Here is an 18,973-nt window from a genome sequence, read left to right on the forward strand (position 1 = left end):
ATTTTCACTCATGTGCAATCTGCATCTCACTCCTCTTGAAATGAGAAGTTACAAAGCACATCAAATGGAACTTGAAATGTGAGCCAGCTTAAGACAATTGACATGTTTCTGACCTGGTGATTCTTATTTCCTTTTGGTTCCACACAAGATGATTCAGCACTTGAAATACCTGAGAACCGTAAAGTGTTGCAACGTTCATCATTGTTAGAGTTGACACAAAGTAAAAAACGTCAATGTCTGTTGTTGAAAAGGTTCCGCTCTCTGCTCTCACGTTCAACTGTTACATAGCAAATGCACACAAACTACATTAGCTTTGTGTTAAAAATAAATTTGGGTAGAATCTCAACCCTTCCACCGAATCGTCTCTGCAAAGATGGCCCATCTTTTCAGCAAGAAGCAGCCTGGAGAGAGCAAAAGAGGATTTGTTGCATTACTTGAGGACAACTTGATAACAAAGGTGCTATTAAACACAATCACGATTCCTTACCTTTCTTTGGCTAACAGAACAGACATTCCCACCAGCTTCGCAAACTCATCAGCTGTGAGAGAGCCCTTTTCAGATACCTATCAGAAAACAAACACACTAATAAACAAACTAGGCCATTAAAATAGCAACTCGCTCAGGCCTAGCTTTGTGAAGTAAAAAATCGGTAGCAAACCTCTTTGAAGAAAATAGTTTGCATTTAAAAAAATTAAAAACGAGTTCATGGTACCCTTTCTTTCAGATTTTTTTTAAATACATGGAAGAAATTATTGGAAATATTCAAGTAGCTCACAGACAGAGGTACATTGGCACAGTTACTATCATACAGCCTAACTAAGTGATTCTGCAAACAGGAAAGCTCGAGAGAGGAAATAAAAACACAGCAGGGCACGACAGGTCATTGATTGAGAAATTCAAGTAATCTCAGAGAGAGGCAGAGAATTTCAGTAGATTTATGATATTGCCACTGACTGTATGAAATCCACAGACCTTGCTATTCCACCCTACATTGTGGCCTGCTACTGGGATCACATTCACACAACAAAAGATTCAGTCTTGGGCTCAAAGCTTTGGTCCCATTGTCCCAGTGATGCTAGTTAATACATGCTAACGTGAAACATTCTCACATAGGCTGGCATGTGGACATTTGAAATGCAATATTTCAAGTCCAGACTTATTACTGCATTGAATTTCTCATATTAACTTATGCTGTATTAGCCTACAAATTAAAAAATATTACATTTTTTCACTTGCTCAGATTCAAACAAACTTGCAAATCCAGATGCAGTTGCCATTTCCTGCTTCCTACATAACCAGGTGGAAAAGGGTTCATTCTGCATTATTCTCAGCATCCTCTGAGCAGTAGTTTCCCTTTAGCAGAAACTCCAATTAAATGAGGCCTACCTTGAGAGTATATGACTAAATTTAGGTAATGGAAGTCAGTTATACAATCGAATATAGCACATGGGTAGTTATTTTTCCTTCCCAAATCACTGCTCTCATTGAGTGACTTCCCCTTTGACTTCCATGTCTTCCTGTCCTCAGCACTCATTCGAAACCACATCACTCTCCTGTTTGAAACCCTGACTTCCTTTCACTTTTTCTCAGAAGTTTCATGTTATTGTGTATTATACATTAAGCACGGGGTGCTTTTGGTCAGAGTTCTCGTCTCTTCCCTTTCCCTTATGGGCTTGCCTTCCTCATTCAAAGCCTCTCCCTTACGTTCTTCTATGAAATCAAAGCCTAGTTTAGAATCATAGAATCACAAGGTTGGAAACGACCTACAAGATCATCTAGTCCAACCGTCTCCTCATCACCATTGCCACCACAAGCACTAAACCATATCACACAGCATGTCATCCAGACGCCTCTTGAACACTGACAGGCACAGCGACTCCACCACCTCCCTGGGCAGCCATTCCAGTGCCTGACCACTCTGAGAGAAATTGTTCTTCCTTATGTCTAATCTAAACCTCCTCTGATACAATTTGCAGCCATTACCCCTTGTCCTGCTCGTTGCCTGTGAAAAGAGGCCAAATCCCTCTTCACCACAGCCTCCCTTCAGGAAGTTGTAGAGTGCAATGAGGTCTCCCCTGAGCCTCCTCTTCTGCATACTGAACAATCCCAGCTCCCTCAGCCGCTCCTCATAAGACTTGTGCTCCAGACCCCTCACCAGTTTTGTTGCCCTTCTCTGGACACGTTCCAGGACCTCAACATCTTTCCTGTAGTGAGGGGCCCAAAACTGAACACAATACTCGAGGTGCGGCCTCATCAGTGCTGAGTAGAGGGGGATGATCACCTCCCTGCTCCTGCTGGCCACACTATTCCTAATGCAGGCCAGGATGCCGTTGGCCCTTTTGGCCACCTGGGCTCACTGTTGGCTCATGTTCAGCCGAGCATCAACCAACACCCCCAGGTCCTTCTCTTCTTCACACTCATCTGGCCACTCATCCCCAAGCCTGTAGCACTGCACGGGGTTGTTGTGCCCAAAGTGCAGGACCCGGCACTTGGCCTTGTTGAACCTCATCCCATTCACCTCAGCCCAGCGGTGCAGCCTGTCTAAATCCCTCTGAAGGGCTTCAGTGGCCTCCCTACCTTCAGGCAGATTGACACCACCTCCCAGCTTGGTGTCATCTGCAAACTTACTGAGGGTGCACTCAATCCCCTCATCTAGGTCATCAATAAAGATATTGAACAAGATGGGCCCCAGCACTGACCCCTGGGGGATACCACTTGTAACGGGTCACCAGCTGGACTTCACTCCATTCACCACTACCTGCTGGGCACGGCCCTCTAGCCAGTTCCTTACCCAAAGAAGGGCAGACCTGTCCAGGCCACAGGCAGCCAGTTTCCCCAGAAGAAGCCTGTGAGTTTAATTCTCTACGTACCACTTTCCATGTGAGCACTCTTCACAGCCAACTCAACTGTTATAAATACAAAGTGCTATTTTACCCAAATCAAACAACTGCCTGCCTCAACATTTAAGAACTATTTTCACCACCTTCAAGCACATTGTATACAGAGACTGAAGACCACTGTTGTTAAATATATGCCATGAACTTCATCCTACAGTGCAAAGATTTGGAGGAAGGTTAAAGGTTAATGACTTTTGAAAAGAGATGGAAAAATGCTTTATTCCTTATGGAGAAAAACAACGACCAAGATTATTGCCTGCATTGTAATTTGAAGATGAAAAGTGCCATTTGAGTTTTACTGTTAGAAGATTTTAGAAGTGGAATATTTTGTTTTTTAAAGCCTCAAAAGGAAATCCTGTACTTCACATTTCTATACCTAATGTGTTTAAATTTCCCCAGCATAATCAGAACACCGAAGGAAGTGGAGTTCACTTACTGTCTCTAAAGCAGAAGCAACCATTTCCTCTTCATTGTGAGACTGGAGCTCAATCACCATCACACCGCTGTCAAATATCTGAAGCCTGAAATCAGAAGAGAGGGTCAAAGTCACCCAAAGCCCCAGGCACATCACCTATGGCCACCCTTCTGATACATCCACAATGACAACCACATTACAAAATGAAAAAAGGAAAGACTGTGTAAAATGAACTTCAAGTTAAAAGCATCTTAGAAATAAAAAGAGATTGAAAAAGACAGAGCATACAGTTGGGCTTAGATAAGCCAACTTTCCCAATATGGGGGAAAAAAAAAAGGTTGGAAGTGAGAAGAATATTGTCTTTCTAGCAGACAAAGTAAAGCATGGTTAAAATACATATTGAAGTGTAGAAAGGATGTTGGTGCACACAGCAGCACCTGAACAACTGTGTTTAAAAAAAAGAAAGTTCCATGTGTAAAATACTGTCAGCCATGCAGCACGCCCTGACCTACGAGTGCCATGTTTTATAAATACATCTCCTGTGCATCTCTTACCGTAGCGGCAATTTCAGTGGCTCCAGCATCTTGCAAGCATTTACTAAATCTTCTGGTGAGAGCAACTAAAAAGTAGTAAAACACATTTATTGACAGCATGCCTTTCTAGTATCAGCATAGCACCAAAACAAACAATTGCTACAATGATAGATAGAATATACACCAGGTTACTTAATTTTGTTCTTTTTTTTTCCCTTTCATGTTGCCCCATCTATTCTACACTCCTTCCTGTCCCCTTACTGCTTTTTTTTTTTTTTTTTTTCTATAATACACATTTTTACCCTGTTTACTGAGAGAACTGAAGCATTTCGGAAAAAAAATCCTCATTCTTTAGTATTCCCTGGTCTCAGGTTTGGTTTTTTTTTCCAGATAAAAGTGGATTTTCTCCTCTATACAGTACTATGAAAAGCAGCATACATTGTTATTAAGTATAGAGAATATATAAACATAGCATGAAAGGAAGAGGAAGAAAAAAGGTAAAAATCTCTGATTTTAATAAACAGTTGATCACTTCACATTGTTACATACAGTGAGCAATTGGCAGGGAATACTTTCACAGTTTTTCTTGGATTACCTTAGCAAGAATGTGCACTTTATGCAAACAAACAAACAAAAAAAACTAAGAAAAACTAAGAAAAAATGGGGGAATGGTTTTAAACTGAGACAGGGGAGGTTTAGGTTAGATATTAGGAGGAATTTTTTCACCCAGAGGGTGATGAAGCACTGGAACAGGTTTCCCAAGGAGGCTGTGGATGCCCCATCCCTGGAGGCATTCAAGGCCAGGCTGGATGTGGCTCTGGGCAGCCTGGGCTGCTGGTTGGTGACCCTGCACACAGCAGGGGGTTGAAACTGGATGAGCATTGTGGTCCTTTTCAACCCAGGCCATTCTGTGATTCTATGATATGATTCTAGGAAAACCAACTTCTCACCTCCAATCCTCGTGCACGGTTTACCAGACAGTACACTTCTGTAAGTGACATGATTCCTCCTCTCTCCTGTGTAAGCACAAGACTGGTAAGAGAAATAGCATTAATCTAGTAAACACAGTATCTTAATTTGCATTTGACTGTTTGAACAGCTAAAGCAGAGAAGCTAATTGTGGCCTTTAATGAAAAAGCTACCCTGTCAACACCACCAATTTCTAGCACTAGAAATAATTTGTTAGCAATCTTTGTCCAATCATTTTAAAATGTAAAAAATTGATACTACATCCAAAGATTGAGACCTAATTTTATTTTTAAGCCAAAGGATGAAGGAATTTTTATGCATTAAACTTATCAATCAATTTTCATTTTTCAGGCAGCATGTCTGATCACAACAGGTGGCACATTTCTTAAACAAAATATTCCATATACTTCTTAGGAGACATATAGCTGCACAAGTTTCAAACGTGAATATAGATTTCTGGCAAGAATCTAGAACTCTCTAAGAGCTTCAGATAAATTAAAATATGAGATATTACTTGATGGAGAATAACTATGTGATACTTAAACAGTTTAATGAAGTAATAGTTATATATTCAAAGCTTGTACTGTTTTTCTTTCTAAAAAAAAAAAAAAAGTAATATTCTGTGGTAAGGAATGAATACAGAGCTCTTCAAATAGCAGAAAGGCTGTTAATGTGATCCACCAAATACCACCAAAAGTTACTGAATTGGAAACTGAGACTGCATTTCTCCAAAAAAATATTCCTACACTTCACATTTACATTTTCTTTCTTGGAAAGACTTACGTAAGCAGTGAGTAAGAGGCTGTGCTGCTCCATTAGGAACTTTGCAAAGAGGCACAGCCATTAACACAGCCAGAACACGTTTTCATGAAAACTCAGCACCGCAAAGAAAACACTGGTGCAAAATTGGTACGTTACCTCCAATGGTGTCCGCAGCATTCCAGCTAGTTGCTTTGCCAGCTGCATGTGGTAATGAGTACCAGATCCGTGTGTTTCCCTAGTAACTGGATTGGCTATGCCCATACTCAGCAGATATGATTTGAACCTAATAGTCTAAACAAATAAATTCATTAGAAGTGTATCAGCTACTGAACGACTCTCATTTTTAAAGGACTTTCACTTTGTTACTAGAAGACAGTTTTGGTGAATTGATCCAAACAGTTTACTACCAATAAAGTCGATTACTAGCAAAGTGAAAGCAAGAATAATACAAAACAGAAAACTGTCATCGTCCACCAACAAAGGCAGTAAAATCTATGCTTTTCAGAAAGAGCCAAAATAAAAGTTAACCAAACTCTTCAGTCTCTTTAACTAGATCTAAAACAAACAGAAAAGCTCACAAAGCATTCTTTACAGAACTCGTTTTGCTAAAAGGACAGCTTTGGCTTTACACAGGGACATTCCTGTTGATTCTAAAAACAAAATTCATTTACCTCATCCTCCGTGATGTCACCTTGTTTTTCTTTAATCTTATTAGCAATTGACTTGGATAGCTCCACCATTTCCTTAGCCTATCAAGAAAAATCCACAGATAAATCAATTTGCAGGTCATCAGGGAAAACATGCTGAAAACAGAAAACAAGCATAAATCTACTTGCATAGGTAACACGTGCCTTACCTTCTCCATTAGCTTACTAAGGTCCTCAAAAGCCTGAAAAGATATTAAAAACATTTCAGATCAGTACAACTACAGCATTCAGCTTCATAGTCACAGTGAGCTACCTCGGCAAACCTATCAAGCTGGTTGTAAAAGCTGCTATCCTTTACGTTAGTAAGTTATAGTGTGACATATTATAGACAATTGATTGTTTTATGAAACTGTTTCATACAAGTCTACAAAGACAAACCATACAATCCATAAACAAGGAACAAAGGAGACTGAGACCCAAAAAAGTTTAAACAGACCAAGTCAATCACGCTCTCCTGAATGCTGGGCAAACACTTCTTGGTGGTGAGGGCAGGTTTTCTTCAACCAAGTGAGTTAAAGCTCACTCAAGAAGATCTATTGCTTCTGGACAGCAATAAGCCAGCTGTAATGCTACAGAAGCATTCTTCCTGACAACACAATTTTACTTTATTGAGTGGGAGCTTCTAGGTTAGTAAGCAAGACTGTAGTTACTTTAAAATGAGCAATGAAGATAATACACAATTTGATATAATATGCTTAACCAAAGAGACAAAATCTCTGAAATTCTGTGTCAACATCTTTTCATGTATCTCACACAACAGGACAGTGATGCTCCCATAATTTAACACAAAACAGTTAAAGAAGAATGTAAATATCCATGAGACAAACGATCAGATTTATACAAATGAAGATTTAAAAAATAGATTAAGATCTTCTGAAAACTCTAGTTGTTGGACCTAAAAAGCACAGTACATGCTAAGGCAGGTAAATACTTATTTGTACAGTTTTTTCTCCAGTCTGAGCAGCTTAATTGCTGCCACAAAATTTGTAATAAAGTGGACCTACAACATAGGACCATGATTATATCAAGTCTATTGAGCTTAGTAAACTGCTATGGTCTCAAGTACAATAATTCTGCATTTTCAGGCATAAATAAAAAAGATCCACATATTTTGATCTCAAAGAAACAAAAAGTTAGTAAATATATTACATATTTAAAAGTAACACATTTTTGCCAGGCTTAGCAACACACACTCAGCCTGTGGTGCATCTATCTAAATACATGACAACATGCCTCTGTAGTGAACCTTTCCAAACCACCTTTGTTGGCCAACTGGTTTGAGAAACATTCCAGAGCCTCCTCAGTTATTGCCTGCCTGAAAGCAGCACCCAGTAATTCCAGCCACAAAGAAAGATCATTCAGTTAGGGTATAGCAAATGACCACAGATATATCTTGTCTACAGTTTCTAGGCATCACTTCTATGCCATTTCCTATCTTTCAACTAATCCCCCTCTAGAAAGAATTTTAGCAGGACTTATGCAGGAAGACTGAATTGTTTCCATCTAAAACATTTATGCACCTGAGTTAGGAAGCTTATTGGCCTGAGACTCCATATACACAGATGAGAGACATGTCTCCAAGAAGGGATGTTTTTTTTTTCCACCCAAATCCCTCCTAATGGTACAAGTGACTCCATAGAACCATAGAAGTTCAGCCTCTTAACATTTGGTACCTCAGCTAGGCATCCAGAATTAAGTGGAATACTTCTTCTTGGGGAAGGACAAGGGGGAATGGTGTTAAACTGAGACAGGGGAGGTTTAGGGTAGATATAAGGAGGAAGTTTTTCACACAGAGGGTGGTGAGGCACTGGAACAGGTTGCCCAAGGAGGCTGTGGATGCCCCATCCCTGGAGGCATTCAAGGCCAGGCTGGATGTGGCTCTGGGCAGCCTGGTCTGCTGGTTGGTGACCCTGCACATAGCAGGGGGTTGAAACTGGATGAGCATTGTGGTCCTTTTCAACCCAGGCCATTCTGTGATTCTATGGTGATTCTATGATTCTTCCTTCCTTATTTGCCAAATTCAATGGTTTACAATAGAATTCTCAATCTTTGGTGTAATTTAAGTCCTTCTATTGTGCTCGCATGATATCAACAAAATTTTCTAATAAGGTTTTTCCTAACTTATTTCTCATCTCTAAAACCTGCATGAAAACGCTGTTCATCAAAAGAACCCTTGCTTTAGCTAATAAACAGTATGCTGTGTGTAACTCCTCCTCTGCCTGACTCACTGAGGGCAGGCCTGGAAACAAAGGGGAATGTGCACACACCTAACAGGAACTTCCTCAGATAAACAAAAGGCTACAGAACTGGATTCTTATCAGCAGTGAACAGCAGATGCAGGAAGCCTTTTTCTGGAAGCCAGGGCACCATTTTTTAAATTAAGTCATCTATAACATTTAAAGCTGGAGGAAGGCAGGATTTCACAAGTCATGATTTTCCTACGTTCATGCAACACTTACAGATGGATTTCTTCTGCTCTCTGAAAAAGCTACAAACGGAAAAAATAACCAGACAACACCTTTTGAACTACACACACACACCACAATGCCTTTTGAACTACACACAGAATTTCATTCACTACATTCCTCATAAAAGAAGAAAAAATTGTAGCAGTATCTGAAACAGCATGCTGCCTACAAGCTGCTATGTAACTCTACATAGCAGAATACGCAGCACGCTTTTTACTGGGGCACGCTGAGTCTTGTAACACTTTGCCATTCAAATCAATCTGTTGTAGGCAGCTTATGAGTATTCCCACATCAATCCCAGAGAGGCTGTGGATGCCCCGTCCCTGGAGGTGTTCAAGGCCAGGTTGGATGGGGCCCTGGGCAGCCTGGTCTGGTATTAAATGGGGAGGTTGGTGGCCCTGCATGTGGCAGGTTGGAGATTCATGATCCTTGAGGTCCCTGCAAACCTGGGCTGTTCTGTGATTCTGTGAATCTGTGTATCACTCTCTATTATGTGACAGAACCAGATCACTTCAAAGGATATTACTCCCAATACATCTGAAAGATTTTCAGTGAAGGAACAAATTGATTCTGCTGTCCATCAGCACTGACATTTGAAAGTCAATTACTGCACTGCTTCTGGGAAAAAGGACAGCATCCATCCTGCCAACATACCCTGCACAGATACCTGTAACTTGCTGGAGCCTGGACAATTATGGCACTGTAATTATAAGTTGAACTCTAACATTTAAAAAATAAGCATCCATGCGATGAAAAGGTAAATGCACCACAATATACATATTACATTTTCAGTTGAAACCAAAACTAGCTGTACAAAGAGGAAAAAAACACTTGTCATGTCCTCTTTCTGTAGAAGTCTCTGCATTCTGCTTCTGTTAATGAAAAGTCATTGAGCTCAGATTTGTAATGAATCTTACAAATACACAGCAGTAGTTCTGAAGTACAGCCTTCTTGAAAGGAACTGTTTACATTAAGTACCCTTGCAAATATTGAAAAGGCAGCTAAAAAGAATAAATAGTTGTAAAATACACGCTCTTAATCAATTCAGATGTCTCAACAAAAGCAATAAACGATCTCAGCTGCCCCTAAAAGAAAGTGTGAATGAACAAAAATAGCTTATACAGATGGCTGACCTTGAAACTTCAGTAGTATTTACCTCGGAAATGTTTTTGTCAGTCTCTTTTCTTTTTGCTTCTAGTTTCCTTTCGATCCCTACAATTCCTACAGCTCTCACTCTTCCTGCCTGGAAAAGAAAAGAAAACAAGGAGTCAAAAAAGGAAATGCTAAGTTTTCTCATCCACCTCAGCATGAAAAAGCTTGTATCAGAACACAGAAAAAGTTCCTCCAAATAGCCAATAATATACATACAATAATTCATGTATTTCTTTACAGTACTTTCAAAATCAGTGTCACAAAATAAACAATGTGTATAAAGCAAGTATAAAACCTGCTGTCACATAGGCAGATAATGGTTATTATATTGAAGCTATTAACATGAATATGCTTAATAGCTTGGTCTAGACTGAATGCTTTAGTTTATCCCAATTAAAGCCTCCTGAGCCCATGTGAACATTTACAATACAGAGCGATGCAAATACGTGAGTGCTTCTAAACACAATTACCTCAAGAAATCTGTGTTGTGCATATTCAGACGTACAATGTATTCACATACAGTTGCAATGTGCACACATTTATCAGAGTTTTTAACCTAGAAGTACGCAGACAGGTAAAAAGACAACCAAACTGACAAAGATATCCTCCAGAACAACTGCCCAATTAGAATATAAATATAAATCAGATCCATGTGGTTTTCACACATATAAAATATACGTGTTACATTTCTGTTTTTTGTGGCCAGAGGTCAGATAAGAGATCACCGAAAACCTTTTAGCTTTATCAAGTCTCTCATGCTGAATGTGCTATTACACAACTGAGCTCACCATCAACCACTCAAGGCAGAGCACTCTTAAGGAAGACAGGCCAGAGGCAGATGCAGTATATGGAAACAGCACTTGTGGAAACAAAATTACATGAAGGTTCTGAATTCAAACTAAACAAAGCAACATGAGACGCACACAAGAATGCCAGAAGCCCTGCTCCTACCTGTGGATCCTTGTTAACCTGAATGGTCTGTCCAGCAGGCATGTTCTCCCATCTCCTCTGTGTAATTTCTTCTGAGAATCGTCGAAAGAACTGCAAACATTTAAGAGTGACAATAGATGTTTCACAAAATATGCAGAGTAAATCTGGTTATTTTAGTTTCTTGGCCAACGAACCAAATGTCACTGTAAGAAGCAGCATGGGAACACCTACACATTCACAGAACAACATTCTTTTCCAACCTTCAAAAATACACATGGTAGAGAAGGAGCTACTAGTCAAACTACCATGACTGCTTCTACTGTAAAATATTTTTTGAGATATTCAAAATGTTCCAAAACATGCTGAAGTTAATGATGGCAAGGTTTGCTCAAACGCCTGCTTTTAAAAGGAAGGAAAATTGATCAACACAATCACAAACAATCTGTTAATTGAACATCATAAAGACAACCACGTAGACTTATTTGTTTAATGCTAATACCAGAAAGTGGCATTAGTTATCAGTTAACTTTAAGCAACTTTGCTCACAAAGAAATGAAAGTGAGTGTGATGAAATGTATGCACGTTAGATACACACAAAGAAGACACATAGATGCCTTATGAAGATATCTATAATTCAAGTCGAAAATCTGATTTTCTGCAGTGAAATGGCATGGCTTTCTTCTGTTTTTCAGAGCTAAAGTTTTCCATCTCTCCACATAAGGATTTTATACTGTGACATTTCTTCACAGAGGACAATTCCTTTTTTTTTTTTTTTATCTTTTTAACATCTATTGCATTTTGAGATTAGCAGTTGGTAAAACAAAGAAGAGGAAAGAAAGAAAAAAAAGATTTATAAAACACAATGAAACAAAGCTCTAAAGCAATGAGAGAATTGATTAGGAGTAAGCTGTTTGATTTCCATTCAGTGGAGAAGTACAAAGAAACACCTTTCACTCTATTAACAGTAACAGATTGCAAGGTCATCATTTTGGAAAATAACATGTTCCATTTAGAAAATAATACAGGAAGAATAAGATGTTTCTAAATGTACCAGAAAGAGGACAAAGTCTCATAGCACCTCCTGACATTTTTGGGACTCTGTTTAATCAAAGCACAGAACCCTGAATGCTCACAATGTTTGCTTTAAAAAAGGATGTACTGAAAAAGCTCCACCTCAAAAGTCAACACAGAAAGATCGTGGAAAATTATCACTATCACAGCAAGAGGAGAAAGGCATGTCCAAAGCTCTGATATACTGGGTTTGTGTGGTACAAAACTTACCTCAATTTGTCCATGCTCTTTGAAAGAAAGTTTTATGTAGGAGTATTTGCTGCTTTGGAATGGGCCAGGCTCTTTGTTTGGAGAAGCAGGATGAAGATGAGCGACTATTTTGGCACTAAGAAAAAGTTAGAGGAAAGAGAAAACACAGCTTTTTTCATTAACTAAAAAAAAAGCAAACACTGAAACAAAACCCAAACCCTCTTCCTACAATCAAAGTTATCTGTCTGTTCAAAATCTGCACTAGCTTTATCTCGTGTAAGAACTAAAGTACATCAAATAATGCTTTACATTTGTGCAATAACATTTAAATGTTTTGCCACCATGTATATATCTATTTTGTGTGTGTACTGCATAAAAGCTACTACAACCTCTCAAACAATAACATCTCACAAGTATAAACCATGGCATCTGCCATCATTTTTAAAAATTAAATGCAACAGATCTTGAGACTTCAAGCAAATTATTTCTGACAGTGTTAGTTAAGGTAAAAACTGCTTGTCGAGCAGTACTTTTGATTTGGCTTTTGACTTGCAATGATTACCGTCAAAACACACTAACTCTGTCACAAGAAAACAGAAAATCTCCATATTCTGTTTAATCTGTCTGCTTGTATGCTTCACTTGTGAACACTGTATGTGATCTTGTCCAAAATCAACACTGAAAGGTAATGTGTGTGGAAATAACAGTCTAACATGACACCTACCACCAAAACAAACCTTGAGATAGCATGATTTTAGGAATATACTAAGCCACTATCACATTATGGGGGCAAGTCTGCCATTCCCATTTCATTTTACAAATAGTTATTTTTAATAGATCTTTATTTGCCTTCTTCAGCATAAGGGAACTACCTGATCTCATCTGGGCACCCCCAGGATATTACCTTAGTCTTTTCATCTGACTGCATCTATTCATCTGGCTGCAAGCACATATCTCTATGCAATTTCTCCATTTAATCTTTTTTCTTGTCAAACTTCTTTGTACACACACCACACCAGATTTGTTACCTAACTGAGGGGAAACACCAGCTCTTTTTATTCCTCACCAGCACTTCCAAGCTCAGATTCAATCATACGTTCATGTAAAGTAAGATAATATGGGATTTGGCAGAGTCTCTGTTCCTAACCAGTTCTGTGACACAGATGACAAAAATTAGCTTTCAAATTTAGATTCAGCAACAGCACTGTGGTATTGATGACTAATCACTGAAAATGGCAAGCTGGAACACATACTTTAGTGCTTATAGGATGATTTAACCATTTGCATCAAACACCACTTTGTCGTGACTTGCTTATGCACTTGGTCTTAAGTGAGGAATGCTGAGCTCCGTGGCTGTCAACATGGTTTACAAACTGATCCTACCATGGATAATTAAGTAATCTTGGATTTGTCACATAACACACATGCAATTAATTATCAATGTGAGAAAACCAAAGTGTTTATCATAGGATCATAATAAAATCATGGAATAGCTCAGGTTGGGAAGGACCTTAAAGCCCACCCAGTCCCAATCCCGTGCCATGGGCAGTGCCAGCCAGCAGCTCAGGCTGCCCAGGGCCCCATCCAGCCTGGCCTTGAGTGCCTCCAGGGATGGGGCATCCACAGCTTCTCTGGGCAGCTGCACCAGTGTCTCAATGCTCTCTCAGTGAAAATTTTCCTCCCAACATCTAAGCTAAATCTCCCCTCTTTTAACTTGAAGTCGTTCTCCCTTGTCCTATCACTATCTACCTGTGTAAAAAGTTTTTTATCACCTTACCTTTTTCCTATCCCAGCTGCTTGCTCTTCAATAAAGACGACTTGAGACAGAGGTATAGCAATGCAGCATTCCTGGAATTATCAATGGAAACACAAAAGAAATTAAAGCCACATCCTGACCATTCTCTTAAACCATTCTTTTCTCTTTTCCCATTTCATAAACAGTAAAGACTTCTACAGGTGCTGTCAGAGGCACTTCAGATGAAGTACAGCGTTAACAATAGAAACTATGAAAGAGAAATAAAAACACAAAAATACAGATTTGAAGCTGAGTTCCAGATAACCAAAACAAATCTAAGTGTAAGGCACTTCAGGCTAGATTTATAAAACCTCAACTGAACAAAGCTTTAGGATATAAATACAAGACACAAACACTAAAATTTCCACACTGCTGCAGCTTACCCCTGTAAGTGCATAACTCTAATAGGTCCTTCAGATGTTTGGATGGATGTAACTTGGGGAGCCAAAGCACTACACAAAACCACCAGGCTTCTCGGTGCTGAATGTCTAAAAGCTGGATTACTTTCTGAGTGGTGATACACCAATTAGGAATGCCTCCATCTATTCATCCTCACACAGGTTTAATGTCAACACACATTTGTTGAACTGTGCTTTAGATAAATCAAAGCAGAGCAAGAAACAAGACTGTACCTATCTGTGGGAAACGAATCTAAACTCTGTATTTATGTATTTGAGACAGAAGTTGCTGAAGGGAACAATTCAAAGCATCCAGTTATGTGACTGGTCTTGTTTTGGTGAATATCCTTTGCTGAACATCCTCTTCAGGATGAGATCAATGGTCAGTCAGAATGCAGGAAACCTTACAGTCCCTCTTTGAAGCTTTCTCTCCCATCAGCCACAAAGGTGTTCCTAACACCAGCTTATAATGAATACTGTTGGGAGGTCCTCTCAATCCCTGCTACCTAAACTGTTCTTTGCATGGAATGATTAAATACACATTAAATCGGAGTTTATAAGTATATGTGGAGGAACTTCTACTAATGAATAAATCTCTCAAGGGGAAAAAAAAAAAAAAAAAAAAAAAAAAAAAGCAGATGGCTTTTACTTCCTGTTTTAGACTATTCTGATTCTTCTCTGGCTCCAGATTTTACCACCAGTGTACAGAACAATTATGTTTGTAGAATGCCCACATAAATATAGGGGGAAAAAAAAAAAGATTCCATTAAAACCCAAAGATTTTGAAAGCAACAAAAGAGTCAAATTTCATATAACAACACATAATATCTAGATTTTTTAAAACAATATATTCATTTAGTTCATAGCTAGAAAGCTATGAGTTTAATCTAACTACAAGGACTTCACTCCTTCCTGGAGAGAGATGTAAGAGAAAATGATGCCAAAAGAGCAACAAATTTAAAGTTCTGTGGGGATATGAGGACAGCGTGTTCATTTGGATTTATTTTTCTGCTATTTAGTGTTGAAATCACGTATGATTTTGTGATCTGCAATGTTGTGCAAATCTAGCTATGTAACAAACTTAAAAGAATTACATCATCTTTTTCTTTGGAAATGGCTATTTTCTGTACTGTTTGACTGCAGGTGGTATCTAAGGACAAGCAGCTATAAAACACAAGTATTTTTGTAACAACTTTTGCTACTTTAGCCTAACAAGTAGCCTCCTTTATTACAAAAGTAGGTTGGCGCAACAAAAGGGAATCTCCTGAAGTTTATTCTAGGTAAGGCAGCTAAGTTTCTGAAGTTTATGCATCATAGCTCCACGAGAATATAAAAGGCCATTGTGCTACCCATGCTTCACTCCTAAGAGCTCGAGAAAGAAACAGTTTCATTTACCACAGTAACAAAGTTATGGATTTAAAAACAGAAAGCAAAAACTTAGCTCTTTTGAGACGGAAGTAACCTATACTAGATCAGACATGGATAATTTCTGCTAATCTGCTGCCCTGTGTTTCTGCCTCCTCTCAGAACCTTTGCTAAGTCAAATTGTTAGAACTATTTTCTTATTCTCCAAGTTTCTTCTCTGCTTTTTAGCAAATTCCGTGATCTTTGGAGAGCACCAGCAGCCATGAGATTGAGGTAGAATGCGGAGAAGAAACAAATGTCATCTTTTTGTTGAGGAGAAAAAGGGGATCTGAACAGTTGTTAGAGTTGCTGAAGCTGTCATACACAGTGTTACTCCAGGCAAACTGAAAGCCTGAGAAGATAAGAAGCAATGCATATTGCCTTATGTGCCTGCCTGACACAAAGACATGCTGATGAAGAAGTCAGGGAGGTGAATTACAGAGACAGTTCAACACAGGTAAATTATCTCACATTGGCTGTGGAAAAAAAAAAAAAAAATTACAGAATGGCTTGTGATTTAGGCAATCAGCTCCTGACTTAATAGCAGCCCCAGCTGGGACAGGCTCTCTGAACAAAGCAGGGGGGTTGGAACTTGATGATTGAGGTCCCCTCCAACCCAGGCCATTCTATGATTCTATGATATACATATATAAGTTGCTTTGCCAAATTCAGATGATCCTTGGCAACCTTACATGTCATGAAGCTCAGACTAGCTCACCACTGTGGAGCAAGAACGTGATGATTGGTGGGGAATAGTCACTAAGTATGAGAGGTGCTTCAGTTACCCTTGCTAAAAGCCAGTCCAGTGGAATAAAACTTACTTTTGAAGAGCTGTTATGTGCACATGGCTTCTGAGGCTAAATTTTCTAAAATATTGTGTCCAAAACAAAGAGAATTCAACCTGGTTCTGAGAAAGACATCTTCAATTACATCTCTAAAATGGTGCACATTATAACAGTCTATGTTTAGAGCTAATTAAATATCTGTAATCTTTCTCACCCATTCACAGCCACATCTCACGCCACCGGGGACCTGATGTAAAGCATTCAGCAGCAGCATCATACTGTTGTTTCAACAGCACTGCTTAAGCTCTGAACTGATTCTCCAAAGTAGTACAAATGGTCTGGCTTACTGGCTCAGCACAGCAGTAGTCAGCTGGAAGGATAAGGCGTGTACAATGTAATACTGCCACCAAACACCAACTATTATCATGGCCTGGTATTATGTGCTGGAACCAGAAGATGGGGATGGTTGGACTTCGAAACACAATGGGGAAGAAAAGGTCTTGCTAAATGAGCAGCACGGAAGAGGCATTCAGATTACAGTCAGAGTGACATTTTCACCTTCATTCTCAAAACCAAGTATCCAATACATGATGCCAGACTTCCTTCTCCATTTGTGTGCCACAGAAAAGGAAAAACAATACGATTCCTTTCTGCGCCTCCTCATCTCTGATCATTTTATTAAAGCAGAATTGAGTAAAAGAATATTCCTTGTACATCATCTTCTTTGAACGTAATTTCTGAGAAACAAAATGTGGGCTACATCTGTAAGACAAAACATACACAAACAAAGCTGTGGTGGTGAGGCACTGCAACAGATCACCTAGAGATGTGGTGGATGCCCCGACTCTGGAGACTTGCAAAGCAGGGCTGTACCAGGTCTGGGCAACATGATGGAGCTGCGGATGCCCCTGTTCACTGCAGGTGAGTTGGACTAGATAACCTTTAAAATGTTCCTTCTACCTCTAAGGATTCCATGATTTCTTTTTCATCTGCAAACTCCAACTTACTTAATAGGAAATTTACAACTGAGTGACATGCAAGAGACAGAAGTGGGACTTACATGATTCTTCTGATCCCTCCATATTAATCTGTGCGTGCTAAGCAGTAGAACTCCACTATCAAATTTCACCTAAGCAAGAAAAATAAAACAGATCAGCAACAAATTTAACCACTAAGTTGCATAAATAAATCATAAAATCATTAAGGTTAAAAAAGACTTCCAAGATCATCGAGTCAGTGTGTAAACTCATCACCACAACACTCAACTTGATAACACTACACATCAATACAATGTTGGAATAAGATACAAGCCAATATTTTGAGGGCACTCTTATTGTTTTTTTCTTCCCGAGAACAGAATCAATGAAATTAATGGACAAAGAAATGGGGAAAACCAGCATAAAAGGATTACATGGATATAGACAAACTTCCTTTTGAACTGCATAAACATACTCTCAGGAAATCCTGAGAGATCCTCCCTCCACATGCTGTGCAAGATACACAAACTGCTAAATGGATATTTATTTCTAAAAGGGCTATTGCCTTTTGTTTGCTGATAAAGAAAGTAGAAGTTCTATAAGAACACAAAGAAACCTAATGAGAACGTGCTACAGACAGAAGCCTTCAGGCCTATCAAATAGAAGCGTTCCTTCTGTCCATTTTATTGTTGAAGAAATATTTTATATATCGGTAAGCAATTAGGATTGGGAAAAATCTGTGTGAGCAAATTGCTTCCTACTTGTAAAGCTCGAAGGAAGCTTTTGTAGCTTCTTGCAAGAGTACGCAGCCATTCGGGTGGAGAAAAACAGGGAGACCGAGAGGCGCGGCAGTGGCACCGGCAGCGCGGGGAGGAGGCGGAGTCACGTCCCGGAGGTGTATGTGGCACTGAGGGACGCGGGCAGTGGGGATGGGCTGCCGGTTAGAGGAGAAGAGCTTAGGGCTCTTTTCCAACCTTCACGATTCTGTAATTCGCAGAGCCAAGCCCTGTCAGAGCTCGCAGCAACGGCTGCTGGGCGCTGCGGCTCCGCCTCACACTTCTCCTCAGCTACGTCCCCTCACGCTCACTCGCCTCCCCTCGTCCAGGTGCCCACAGCAGCATCCCGCGTTCCCCCAGTTCCCCGCCCGCGCACCGGCCGGCACTCCGGGCCTGGCCGCGCCGCCAGCCGCTCCCGTCACCTTCTCCTCCCCGTCGTAGAGACGCACGCCGCGCTGCTGGAGCACCAGCGTCTCTCCCAGCTCCAGCAGCCCGCTGGTCCAGGAGAACCGATCCATGGCGGTCCGGGAGGAACTCTCCCTTCCCCAGGAGACACCGGGCCGCAGCCGCCACTCTCGTCCGGCAGGCACCGGGCGAGCACGGCCCTGCCCCAACCGCTCCAGCCACGGCGGTGCGGCGCCCTCCAACGGCAGCCTGAAAAATGACCGCCATTTTCTCGCCGCGGCGCCCTCCAGCGACGGCCCCGGGAACGGCCGCCATTTTCTCGCCGCGGTACGGGAAGCG

General features: G+C 40.2%; 1 protein-coding gene across 2 annotated transcripts; it reads right to left on the reverse strand.

Annotated features, from left to right (window-relative positions):
* Positions 1 to 307: 307 nt before the first annotated feature.
* Positions 308 to 18,747, reverse strand: VPS36 (vacuolar protein sorting 36 homolog; the record flags this gene model as incomplete). 2 transcript variants are annotated; one of them, XM_079549394.1, is made up of 14 exons in its annotated part: positions 308 to 401; positions 488 to 564; positions 3,335 to 3,419; positions 3,868 to 3,932; positions 4,797 to 4,862; positions 5,734 to 5,868; positions 6,249 to 6,326; positions 6,434 to 6,466; positions 9,909 to 9,995; positions 10,856 to 10,945; positions 12,116 to 12,230; positions 13,872 to 13,942; positions 17,537 to 17,605; positions 18,679 to 18,747. In XM_079549394.1, 14 exons carry the CDS (start codon positions 18,745 to 18,747, stop codon positions 308 to 310), a joined length of 1,134 nt encoding a protein of 377 aa, XP_079405520.1. The 2 variants fall into 2 exon arrangements, with proteins under 2 accessions (XP_079405520.1, XP_079405519.1); XM_079549393.1 differs by having other exon boundaries at positions 18,652 to 18,747.
* Positions 18,748 to 18,973: the final 226 nt, after the last annotated feature.

Source organism: Tetrao urogallus (genome assembly GCF_951394365.1).
Source record: "Tetrao urogallus genome assembly, chromosome: 1".
Classification (NCBI taxonomy): Eukaryota; Metazoa; Chordata; class Aves; order Galliformes; family Phasianidae; genus Tetrao; species Tetrao urogallus.